Here is a 12,868-nt window from a genome sequence, read left to right as displayed (position 1 = left end):
TCCAAGCTACTCAATACGGCCCCCCAAGCAATAAGAAGTTAAAAATAATTCTTATTTACAATGACTGCACGGATGATGCTGGGACAATTATGCGCCACACTATGGACATCCTAATCACAGCCGGATGTGATACAGCCTAGATTCGAACCAGGGACTGGAGTGACGCCTCTTGCATTGAGATGGAGTGCCTTTGACCTCTTTGTGTCTGTGTTAACTATTTAACTGTACTAGAATGCTTAAAAGGCCGCTTAAAATTGTAAATATCGGGCAGCGTTTCTTTTGGCAAGTAAAATATTGGATATCGGTATCGGCCAAAAATGTAATATCGGTGCATCACTAACATAAGATATATCGATAACTGTCATTTATTAATCATTACCTCATATCAGTCTCATTCTAAACATCGCAGACTTCTTGAATCGGCAAGAACCCCAGCCTTTTCTGATTATTCAGTTCTACACAAATTGATGTAGTCATTTATTTACTAACTAAATAATTACACAGAATACACATACACACTTACATGAGACAAAAGTCCCTTGTGGACTGACAAGATCTGACGGCTTGTTACACAATGGAGAGGGGGTGGGGAAAGCGAGAGATAAAGGGACGTTTATCGTGGATACATTCTATAACTATTCTCACATTAATCATATACCTTGCACATGAACCACCGTCCGCCTGGGTAAGAAATGCAATGTACAGTTGAAGTCAGAAGTGTACATACACCTTAGCCAAATACATTTAAACTCAGTTTTTCATCATTCCTGACATTTAATCCTAGTAAATATTCCCTGTTTTAGGTCAGTTAGGATCATCACTTTATTTTAAGAATGTGAAATGTCAGAATAATAGTAGAGAGAATGATTTACATACTCACAATTAGTATTTGGTAGCATTGCCTTTAAATTGTTGAACTTGGGTCAAATGTTTCCGGTAGCCTTCCACAAGATCCCCACAATAAGTCGGGTGAATTTTGATCCATTCCTTGTGACAGAGCTGGTGTATCTGAGTCCTTGCTCGCACACACTTTTTCAGTTCTGCCCACAAATATTCTATAGGATTGAGGTCAGGGCTTTGATGGCCACTCCAATACCTTGATTTTGTTGTCCTTAAGACATTTTGCCACAACATTTGAATTATGCTTGGGGTCATTGTCCATTTGGAAGATCCATTTGCAACCAAGCTTTAACTTCCTGACTGATGTCTTGAGATCTTGCTTCAATATATCCACAATGTTTACCCTCATGTAGCCATCTATTTTGTGAGTGCACCAGTCCCTCCTGCAGCAAAGCATCCCCACAACATGATGCTGCCACCCCTGTGATTCACGGTTGGGATGGTGTTCTTCGGCTTGCAAGCCTCCCCCTTTTCCCTCCAAACACAACAATGGTCATTATGGCCAAACAGTTCTATTTTTGTTTCATCAGACCAGAGGACATTTCTCCATAAAGTATGATCTTTGTCCCCATGTGCAGTTGCAAACCGTAGTCTGGCTTTTTTATGGCGGTTTTGGAGCAGTGGCTTCTTCCTTGCTGAGCGGCCTTTCAGGTTATGCCGATATAGGACTCGTTTTACTGTGGATATAGATACTTTTGTACCGGTTTCCTCCAGCATCTTCACAAGGGTCTTTGCTGTTGTTTTGTGAATTATTTGCTCGATGGGTGTAAGGCTCTGGTTGTCCACTAGAGGTCACAATGTCCTTAGTTGTATGTGGCTTCAATGATTCACAATTGATTTTCAGAGGTGAGCTTCTCAAGACTTTTCTTCCTCGGGTAGATCGTCAAAGTTCTAGACCCCTTTACATGCACAGCTGCAGACTGTCAATGTTTTGGTCTAGTGAGGTTACCTTCTTCACGTCGTGTTGAGTTTGAGTTTCAACCATTTGTAACTTTTAGCTCATGTTTCACGTTTGCTGGTCCGGGAGTTATTTCTTAGCGAGTCCATTTTAGCACTGGTCGAAAAGGTCGGTTCCATCTCACTGACACGCTCTTCTGATCTTATTTGGGGCGTGGCTTAGTTAATGTGCATGGGACATGAAAACTATGATCTCGTTAGAAAACTAAAATCACATTCCTATCTTCACAAAAAATAGTTTCCTTGTTCTTCTTATTGTATTAACATCATATTGGATGGAAACTTGGTGTCCTTCCTAAGTTACAGTATTTGGTTCATACAGTTAATAACGTCACAAAATGAATAGCAATATGACATGATTATTCTTGAGATCCCCACTGACCAATCTTAACATTCCGATCTTAGAAATATTGTTCCAAAGTTCACTCTTTGGGTGTTTTATAGTTTCGGCTGCAAAAGTCTTCATTGGGGACCAAGGCATTCCTTTAGTAATACTAAAGAGCAAGAGAGGGCTCTCTGCTGCGTAAGATTTACGATTGGTGTGAGGTGTCACAAAACCTGCCCAGCCCTCTACTCTCCTATGGGAGGGGGGGGGTCTGGCTTAGAGGTCGACCGATTTTGATTTTTCAACCTCGATACCGATTATTGGAGGGCCAAAAAAGGCTCTTACCAATTAATCGGACAATTTAAATAAATAAAATAATAATAATAACAATTACAACAATACTGAATGAACACTTACTTTTAACTTAATATAATACATCAATTAAATCAATTTAGCCTCAAATAAATAATGAAACGTGTTCAATTTGGTTTAAATAATGCAAAAACAAAGTGTTGGAGAAGAAAGTAAAAGTGCAATATGTGCCATGTAAGACAGCTAAAGTTTAAGTTCCTTGCTCAGAACATGAGAACATATGAAAGCTGGTGGTTCCTTTTAACATGAGTCTTCAATATTCCCAGGTAAGAAGTTTTAGGTTGTAGTTATTATAGGAGTTATAGGACTATTTCTCTCTATACCATTTGTATTTCATATACCTTTGACTATTGGATGATCTTATAGGCACTTTAGTATTGCCAGTGTAACAGTATAGCTTCCGTCCCTCTCCTCGCTCCTAACTGGGCTCGAACCAGGAACACATCGACAACAGCCACCCTCGAAGCAGTGTTACCCATGCAGAGCAAGGGGAACAACTACTCCAAGTCTCAGAGCGAGTGATGTTTGAAATGCTATTAGTGCGCACCCCGCTAACTAGCTAGCCATTTCACATCAGTTACACCAGCCTAATCTATGGAGTTGATAGGCTTGAAGTCATAAACAGCGCAATGCTTGAAGCATAGCAAAGAGCTGCTGGCAAAATGCACGTAAGTGCTGTTTGAATGAATGCTTACGAGCCTGCTGGTGCCTACCATCGCTCAGACTGCTCTATCAAATCATAGACTTATTTATAACATAATAACACACAGAAATACAAGCCTTAGGTCATTAATATGGTCGAATCCAGAAACTATCATTTTGAAAACAAAACTTTATTCTTTCAGTGAAATACAGAACCGTTCGGTATTTTATCTAATGGATGGCATCCCTAAGTCTAAATATTGCTGTTACATTGCACAACCTTCAATGTTATGTCATAATTGCGTAAAATTCTGGCAAATTAGTTCGCAACGAGCCAGGCTGCCCAAACTGTTGCATATACCCTGACTCTGCGTGCAATGAACGCAAGAGAAGTGACACAATTTCACCTGGTTAATATTGCCTGCTAACCTGGATTTCTTTTAGCTAAATAATCAGGTGTAAAAGTATATACTTCTGTGTATTGATTTTAAGAAAGGCATTGATGTTTATGGTTAGGTAAACGTTGGACCAACGACAGTCCTTTTTCGCGAATGCACACCGCATCGATTATATGCAACGCAGGACACGCTAGGTAAACTAGTAATATCATCAACCATGTGTAGTTATAACTAGTGATTATGATTGATTGATTGTTTTTTATAAGATAAGTTTAATGCTAGCTAGCAAATTACCTTGGCTTCTTACTGCATTTGCGTAACAGGCAGGCTCCTCGTGAGGCAGGTGGTTAGAGCGTTGAACTAGTAACCGTAAGGTTGCAAGATTGAATCCCTGAGCTGACAAGGTAAAAATCTGTCGTTCTGCCCCTGAACAAGGCAGTTAACCAACCGTTCCTAGGCCGTTATTGAAAATAAGAATGTGTTCTTAACTGACTTGCCTCGTTAAATAAAGGTGTAAAAAAATAAATAATAATATATTTTTTTTAATCGGCAAAATACCGATTTACGATTGGTATGAAAACTTGAAATCGGCCCTAATTAATCGGCCATTCCGATTAATCGGTTGACCTCTAGTCTGGCTATCTGTCAGCCTTTTGCCAAGCTGATCTGAGGTCTTGGATCCTCGACCAGGAGAGTCATGACAAGTAGTAGGTTTGCTAATGGCTCATATCGGTGATGCTGCATGCATGACACTTAGCACCTGGTAGCGGTTGAGGTAAAGATGAACACGTAGCTTTCTTTCTGGTCATATTGTGACTGAAGCTGAAGTCAACCCTGAGTGCCATTTTGTTGTCTGTTGGGTCACCACACGTGCATAACCCATTGGTTAACTGTGTTGAACAAGGCTAGGCCTTTGGTCATTGTGTTTCCACTTTATTTTTTGTGTTGTGTTTCCTCTAAACCATCAGCATGAATTCACTTCGCAATTTCTTTCACTGTTTTTGACGTGTCAAAGGACCTCATTAAACTCACTGGTGTGGATCCCCCTTTGTACCGCTAGCTAATGTATGCTAGCTAATTGCTAAGTACATTTTTAAAGCGGTTTATAGCGCATTAGCTTCCATTGCTAGCAGTATAACTTTCACAATCACTGGCCTAACTCTATTTCCTCTTTCCACCACGCATACATTTTAATACCAGCCAGCTGAAAATAGTTCCTCATGGTGTGTCAGTGTACTCTGTTAATCCGTTCGTCCCTCCTCCCCCTCCCGGCGGAGTAACACTCTAATTTGAGTCAAGCAGGAAGGCGTAGTACAGCGCAGGGTGATTGACTCTTAGTACAGTACCTTCGTAGCTTCTCACTGTCGTTACCACATTACCATCCCCGGGACCAGATCTGATATGAAGATAGGGTTGCATCTCTGGAGAAAGTAAAGGGAGCTTTAAGAGTCAGTCATGGTTTTGTGCATTGCTCTCAACGTTGTACCACGGCGTTGTACCACTCTGAGACGACGGGACTCACGCTCTGCGTGTGTGTGTGTGTGTATACAGCCCTGGTCATCTCTGCTGAGGAACTGGAACAGCCTGGCGGTGACTCACCCGGGCTACATGGCCTTCCTCACCTACGATGAGGTCAAGGCCCGGCTGCAGAAGTTCATCCACAAACCTGGCAGGTCAGTGAGAGACTACATACGTACACGTACACGAGACTCATGCAACACTGACACGCGCACATCAACACACACCCACACACACATAGCATATGCACACTGACAGGAGCACACACACCTCAGCTAAATACACTTTCTCCGCTAATGTCAAAGCACACACACAGTGACAGATGCTGCTGTTTATTATGCACTTTCACTCAAGTTACCAACTCATTATAACCATTACTCTGCGTATTTAAAACAAAATCTATAAATAATCAACTCACTGACTTGCCCGTGCTGTCGCGTACTCTCACGCTCCAATACAGCGACTTAGACAACTGTTAAGCACATTACGTTCTTACACAGTCTGTCTGTCATGAGCTTACACACCACTAACAAACCCAACTTTGCACCACCAACCTAACACACACTTACGCAATGACCCAGAAGGCAATGGCCCCGTCTCACGTCTCACGTGCCCCCTGTGGCACACGGAACGGCGTGGTACCTAGCATCAATAGGACGTATTGTAGAGACTGGAGACTCGCTCCAACAGAGCGCAAGTGTGTGACACAACGCGGCCAGTATTTAGCCCTCATTCACCTCTTAGGCCTAGTTGACACATTTGGTGACGCTTTATAATGATGTTAAAAGAATAAGCTTTACTTAGCTATTTATGGATGGTGTATATTCATACTGATAATACTTGAGGATTCTGTGATGTATGAATATTTACAAGCATTGCATATATACTGCATTGTAAGCGGTGGGTGGGTGTGTGTGCACAAACACACTATAAGCAGTACAATTTATAACCGTATATCGTTTACTAACCTTGTAATGCCCACAATTGCTTTATAAAAGGCTTGTTAATGAAAATATGTCATTTAGTATTGAACTCAGTGCAGGGAAGCTCACCAGGAGTTTGTTTAGGGTGGGGATGAGCTGGGTTTGGGCATTTTATTTCGTCCCCCCCTGTTGTCATTAGTCCTTGGTGTGTATGTTTGTGTTCCGCAGCTACATCTTCAGGCTGAGCTGCACGCGGCTGGGTCAGTGGGCCATCGGCTACGTCACTGCAGATGGGAACATCCTGCAGACCATCCCCCACAACAAGCCCCTCTTCCAGGCCCTCATCGACGGCTTCCGGGAAGGATTGTGAGTTTACCAACCTCTCTCTCTCTCTGTGTCGGTCTCTCTCTCTTTCTGTCTCGCTTGTCTCTCTTTCTGTCTCGCCTGTATTTCTGTCTCCTCCCTCGCCCATATAAACTTTGTGGATACGTCTCAAAGTCCCTACGCCACTGAACTCAAACCAACACGTCTCATGTTGCGTCGGCCACGACTCCATGTCCGCCTCTTCTGTTTTCATAAGCAACAGGAGAGTTTGGTTTGCAACGTGCAGTAGTTTGGGTGGACAGTGTATATAATATCGTCTCCTACAGCAGTGTTTCCACACTTGAGTACCCCCAGCAGTACACCTTTCTCTTGTGGCCCCGGACAAGCACACCTGATTCTACTTGTCAACTAATCATCAACCCCTTGACAAGTTGAATTGAGGTGTGTTTGTCTGGGGTTTCAACAGAAAGGTGTACTGTTGGAGGGTACTCGAGGACCGGAGTTGGGAACCACTGTCCTCGAGTAGGCCGGTGTTCAAACTTCAGTTTTTATTAGATTTTTTATAAACGCTGTGGTAAGTATCTTCAAACCTGTAATCAAATGCTGAATTAGTCTGTGGAAAGGTTTGCTTTGCAAAGAGCCTGATGCATGTGTTCTATAAAGCCACTATGAAAGTATCACTTAGGCCTCAAGGTTACATGAAAGATATAGTCAAAAGCATGCAGTATGGCTGTGACTCAAATTACACCCTATTCCCCATATTGTGCCATGCTTTTGATCCTATGTGGCAGCCCTGTGTGGCTCTAGTCAGTAGTAGTGTACTTTATAAGGGGAATAGGGTGTCATTTGAGACAACCTATGTGTGTTGCTTTACCCTTGTGAGTGACCAGAGTTCCGTCTCCTCTGCCCAGCTACCTGTTCCCCGACGGGCGTACCCAGAACCCAGACCTCACAGGACTGTGTGAGCCCTCGCCACAAGACCATATTAAAGTCACACAGGTGGGTCTCTGTCTCTCCGTCTCTGTCTCGCTCGCATTCATAACCTCACAGGACTGTGTGAGCCCTCGCCACAAGACCATATTAAAGTCGCACAGGTGGGTCTCTCTCTCTCTCTCTCTCTCTCTCTCTCTCTCTCTCTCTCTCTGTGTCTCGCTCGCTCGCATTCATAACCTCACAGGACTGTGTGAGCCATCGCCACAAGACCATATTAAAGTCACACAGGTGGGTCTCTCTGTCTCTCTGTCTCTGTATGTCTCTCTCTGTCTCGCTCGCTCGCATTCATAACATCACAGGACATGCAGCACTTCCTGAATCTTGGGTCCTGTTTAGTAGGGAAAAAGATTTGAAACTGAGTGAAACGCAAAATTCTCATTTAGTTGTCTGTTTCAAAATGTTTTGCCGTGCTGTGTCCTCCTGAACATGACCCTGGCTCTTTTCAGTGGCCGCATACGGTACGAACCGAACTCGACTAAGGGTGCTTTAATGTGCTCTATTTGTATGAATGTGTTACCCTGTGCTCAGGGAGGCCTCCTGAAATCCCATGGCTGACTGTGTGCATGTCCTCAGGAGCAATATGAGCTGTACTGTGAGATGGGCTCCACCTTCCAGCTGTGTAAGATCTGTGCGGAGAACGACAAGGACGTGAAGATCGAGCCCTGCGGTCACCTCATGTGTACCTCCTGTCTCACCGCCTGGCAGGTACTGTACCCCTAGTCTCTTTCACACTTGCTGGGTTGGGTGGATCAGTGGGTCAGCGGGCGGAAGTGTGTGTGTGGGTGCATGTGTTTCCCTAATCCCTCTCTCTCTTCTTTTCTTCTCCTTCAGGAGTCGGAGGGTCAGGGCTGCCCGTTCTGCCGCTGTGAGATCAAGGGCACAGAGCCCATCGTGGTTGACCCCTTTGACCCCAAGGACCCCATAGGCGGCTCCTGTAGGAGCCTGTTCGGGGCAGAGGGCGCCCCCTCGCCCAGCTATGACGATGACGACGACGACCGGCTGGACGACCCCCACCTCATGATGAGCAAGCTGGCCTGTTCCAAGGTGAGCGCGGTCTAGCTGGGGCCTAAAGCTGATTATGGAGCCCTCTTCTCTATAACTCCCGGGTGAAGTTTTCTCTAGGTGACAGGTCTAGGATCAGCTCCCCCCCAATCTTAATACATTACTCTTCCTCTATCCCTGGGCCACGTTCAGCAAGGCGCAACACTGTGGAACGTTCAGATAGAAACGTATTATTTGTGACTGAATTTTTCTCTAAGTTTGCCTACTGAATTTGGGCACATAGCCTACTGTAATCCTTGTGGACTATAGTTGAGCACCCCTGCTGTGAACTGAACTGTTCTGAGGAACTCTCTCCCTCTCTCTTTCTCGCACCTTCAGAGTGTAAGATCGCATCGCTTTCATCTTTAACTTCTAAGGTCAGGGTTAGCTTTGCTTCTTCCAGGTATTTGATGTGGAGGGCCCCCTTCTTTTTCTCCTCTTGTGAGCCGGCATCTCTCGGCTGTCTGTCTGTAACACGTCAGAACTCAGCCAGTGGAGTAAGCTTGAATAGACGACTACTTTGAGAGTGAGACTACACACACAGCTTTGACAGCTTCCCTCTGGTTTTGAAGAGTAAGTGCAGTGAAAAGTATCCAGAACTCTCTTCCTGAGCTGTGGGGTGGGGATGTTGGTGCGTTTCAGGTGGAGCGTCCCCCCTCGCCCATGTCCCTGGCGCCCCAGTCCTCCCTGCCCCCCGTGCCCCCCCGCCTTGACCTCCTGCAGCACCGACCACCTAACCCCCCAGGAGCATCCAGCCCAGGGGCCACATCCAAGGCAAGCTCTCTGCTCATCAAACAGCAATAGACAAATGGGAATGTCACAAGATGAAATGTGTGAGAGAGGGGCCTATTTAGCCACTGTTGGAGGACAGTGGAGGTTGACTAGAAATAAAAAATTATAATAATTCAACCAAAAACCTCAAACAACTTTCTTTAAAAAGCCAAAGGCTTGACAGCTGTTAATTAATGTGCTTCCGTAATAATTTGCTGTTAATTAATGTGCTTCCGTAATAAGTTGACAAATACTCCTGTGAAGTAGGCTACTTCCTCCTTTGAAAACAGATTCAATTGACTGTCCTCGTGGTCTGTAATTGTGCTCTCCTTTCCCGTAGGCGTCCTCCCACCACAAGGACAAGCCTCTCCCCCTGCCCCCAGCCCTGAGGGACCTGCCACCCCCTCCTCCCCCAGACAGACCTCTCTCTGACGGGTGGCTCGGCAGACGGCCCCTACCCTGCACCCCCCTGGGGGAGCCCAAGCTGCCCCCGGCCCCGCCCAACCGCAACCTGGCCGACTGGAACCCCAGGCCAGTGCCCAAGGCCCCCGGACAGCCACCCAGTGTGGGTGACACGCGGGGGGTCCGGGAGCTCTCCAACAGACACTCGCTCCCCCTGGCCCTACCCTCAGTGCTAGACGGATGCACCGACGGACCGAGGAACAACAGCTCGCTCAGTCTGGACCATCAGCTGGAGAAGGGAGCCCAGGTCTAATACCATCTTCTGTTAGAGCCGTTGGTTAAATGTGGTTTCACAGACATGGATGTGACCTATACCAAGGCGGTGTACAATTTGTATGGGGATCGCAAATGGGTATTTACAGAAATACGACTTTAGCTGTGTGTGACTGTGTGTCTTGTCGGTCTTCTCTTGTTCCTCCCCAGAGTTTTGGAGGCACGGCGTCTGGCAGTCAGGCGTATGACAACCCCAAAGTGAAGCCTTCAGTCTCGGCAAATGCCATCTATGCTCTGTCAACAAGGTACCGTAAAGTGCACACACTCCTCTCCCTGCTGTGTGTTGTATGATGTACAGTGGGGAGAACAAGTATTTGATACGCTGCTGATTTTGCAGGTTTTCCTACTTACAAAGCATGTAGAGGTCTGTAATTTTTATTGTAGGTACACTTCAACTGTGAGAGACGGAATCTAAAACAAAAATCCAGAAAATCACATTGTATGATTTCTACATCAGAAAAGCATAACTTAATATTTGGTACAGAAACCTTTGTTTGCAATTACAGAGATCATACGTTTCCTGTAGTTCTTGACCAGGTTTGCACACACTGCAGCTCCTTAGTTGCCCTGGCTGTGTGTTTCGGGTCGTTGTCATGCTGGAAGACCCAGCCACGACCCATCTTCAATGCTCTTACTGAGGGAAGGAGGTTGTTGGCCAAGATCTCGCGATACATGGCCCCATCCATCCTCCCCTCAATACGGTGCAGTCGTCCTGTCCCCTTTGCAGAAAAGCATCCCCAAAGAATGATGTTTCCTCCATGCTTCACGGTTGGAATGGTGTTCTTGGGGTTGTACTCATCCCTCTTCTTCCTCCAAACACGGCGAGTGGAGTTTAGACCAAAAAGCTCTATTTTTGTCTCATCAGACCACATGACCTTCTCCCATTCCTCCTCTGGATCATCCAGATGGTCATTGGCAAACTTCAGACGGGCCTGGACATGCGCTGGCTTGAGCAGGGGGACCTTGCGTGCGCTGCAGGATTTTAATCCATGACGGCGTAGTGTGTTACTAATGGTTTTCTTTGAGACTGTGGTCCCAGCTCTCTTCAGGTCATTGACCAGGTCCTGCCGTGTAGTTCTGGGCTGATCCCTCACCTTCCTCATGATCATTGATGCCCCACGAGGTGAGATCTTGCATGGAGCCCCAGACCGAGGGTGATTGACCGTCATAGTGTATCAAATACTTGTTCTCCCCACTGTATAGGGCCAGGAGTTTTTCCTGACCAAGTGACCCATGAAAAACTCTGTCCTAGGTGTATAGCTCAGAACCCTGAGTTTTCCCTGATCAGGTCCCAAAATCTCCTGGCCCTGGTTATATCAAATCAAATCAAATGTATTTATATAGCCCTTCGTACATCAGCTGATATCTCAAAGTGCTGTACAGAAACCCAGCCTAAAACCCCAAACAGCAAGCAATGCAGGTGTAAAAGCACGGTGGCTAGGAAAAACTCCCTAGAAAGGCCAAAACCTAGGAAGAAACCTAGAGAGGAACCAGGCTATGTGGGGTGGCCAGTCCTCTTCTGGCTGTGCCGGGTAGAGATTATAACAGAACATGGCCAAGATGTTCAAATGTTCATAAATGACCAGCATGGTCGAATAATAATAAGGCAGAACAGTTGAAACTGGAGCAGCAGCACAGTCAGGTGGACTGGGGACAGCAAGGAGTCATCATGTCAGGTAAGTCCTGGGGCACGGTCCTAGGGCTCAGGTCCTCCGAGAGAGAGAAAGAAAGAGAGAATTAGAGAGAGCATATGTGGGGTGGCCAGTCCTCTTCTGGCTGTGCCGGGTGGAGATTATAACAGAACGTGGCCAAGATGTTCAAATGTTCATAAATGACCAGCATGGTCGAATAATAGTAAGGCAGAACAGTTGAAACTGGAGCAGCAGCATGGCCAGGTGGACTGGGGACAGCAAGGAGTCATCATGTCAGGTAGTCCTGGGGCATGGTCCTAGGGCCCAGGCCAGTTGAAACTGGAGCAGCAGCATGGCCAGGTGGACTGGGGACAGCAAGGAGTCATCATGTCAGGTAGTCCTGGGGCATGGTCCTAGGGCTCAGGTCCTCCGAGAGAGAGAAGGAGAGAATTAGAGAACGCATACTTAGATTCACACAGGACACCGAATAGGACAGGAGAAGTACTCCAGATATAACAAACTGACCCTAGCCCCCCGACACATAAACTACTGCAGCATAAATATGAAGTGTCCCCCTCTCTCTCCCTGCGTTGTCAGACCCCATCCAGGTCTGAAGCCAGTGGCTGGGGAGGAGGCCTACGAGAGTGACGAGGAGTCCGACTACATGATCCCCACCTCTCGGCCCGTCCTGGTCCCCATGGCAGAGACCCCAGTCCCCAAACCCCCCCAGCCTACCTCTCTCAACTCATGGTAAGCACCCTCTGCTATAAGACAGCATATCCTCTCATTGAAAAACACTTCACTGTAAGTTTGTTGATGATATTGTAGGGGGTACTGTGTACATCTTCTGTTATGTGTTTTCTTATTCTGACATTTGATTTGCACGTCAATAGCGAAAAACACAAGTAAAAAAATGTTTTAATAATAATTACTGGCCATATGATGTCATGTCCTATTAGTTTTCCTCCCCTTCCTGTGTTTGGTAGGCCCATGCTGAATGACCTGGATGAAGGACCTCAAATGTATGAAGCCATGTATAACGTCCAGGTCCAGGCTCACCTGGCCAGAGACTCTGGTACTGCCCTCCCGCAACACTGTCTGCGTGCCAAATGGCACCATTTTCACTACGTAGTTCACTATTGACCAGTACTTTATGGCCACTCTCTGTTCGAAACCCTCTACTTCTGCTTATTATAAACACACATGAAGTATACCCCATCTTTACCTAGTTCAGCACTCCAGCTCTATTCTCATTTTAGCCCACTGATCTATCCCACTATTCTATCCCCACTGTATTCTATCCCCACTGTATTCTATTCTATCCCACTGTATTCTATC

The 12,868-nt window shown here is 45.9% G+C and overlaps 1 protein-coding gene across 1 annotated transcript in view; it reads left to right on the top strand.

The window, feature by feature from the left end:
* cbl (Cbl proto-oncogene, E3 ubiquitin protein ligase) overlaps nucleotides 1–12,868 on the top strand; it is a 53,640-nt gene that overhangs the window by 34,616 nt on the left and 6,156 nt on the right. Inside the window, exons 5-14 of the mRNA XM_029673201.2 lie at nucleotides 5,146–5,267; nucleotides 6,264–6,401; nucleotides 7,271–7,358; nucleotides 7,926–8,057; nucleotides 8,184–8,396; nucleotides 9,036–9,167; nucleotides 9,505–9,873; nucleotides 10,050–10,144; nucleotides 12,128–12,280; nucleotides 12,517–12,605. Coding sequence (XP_029529061.2) covers nucleotides 5,146–5,267; nucleotides 6,264–6,401; nucleotides 7,271–7,358; nucleotides 7,926–8,057; nucleotides 8,184–8,396; nucleotides 9,036–9,167; nucleotides 9,505–9,873; nucleotides 10,050–10,144; nucleotides 12,128–12,280; nucleotides 12,517–12,605 — 1,531 coding nt within the window. The remainder of the gene's footprint in view (nucleotides 1–5,145; nucleotides 5,268–6,263; nucleotides 6,402–7,270; nucleotides 7,359–7,925; nucleotides 8,058–8,183; nucleotides 8,397–9,035; nucleotides 9,168–9,504; nucleotides 9,874–10,049; nucleotides 10,145–12,127; nucleotides 12,281–12,516; nucleotides 12,606–12,868) is intronic.

This window comes from Oncorhynchus nerka, linkage group LG11, assembly GCF_034236695.1.
Source record: "Oncorhynchus nerka isolate Pitt River linkage group LG11, Oner_Uvic_2.0, whole genome shotgun sequence".
NCBI lineage: Eukaryota > Metazoa > Chordata > Actinopteri > Salmoniformes > Salmonidae > Oncorhynchus > Oncorhynchus nerka.
This window is presented reverse-complemented; position numbering and strand designations above follow the sequence as displayed.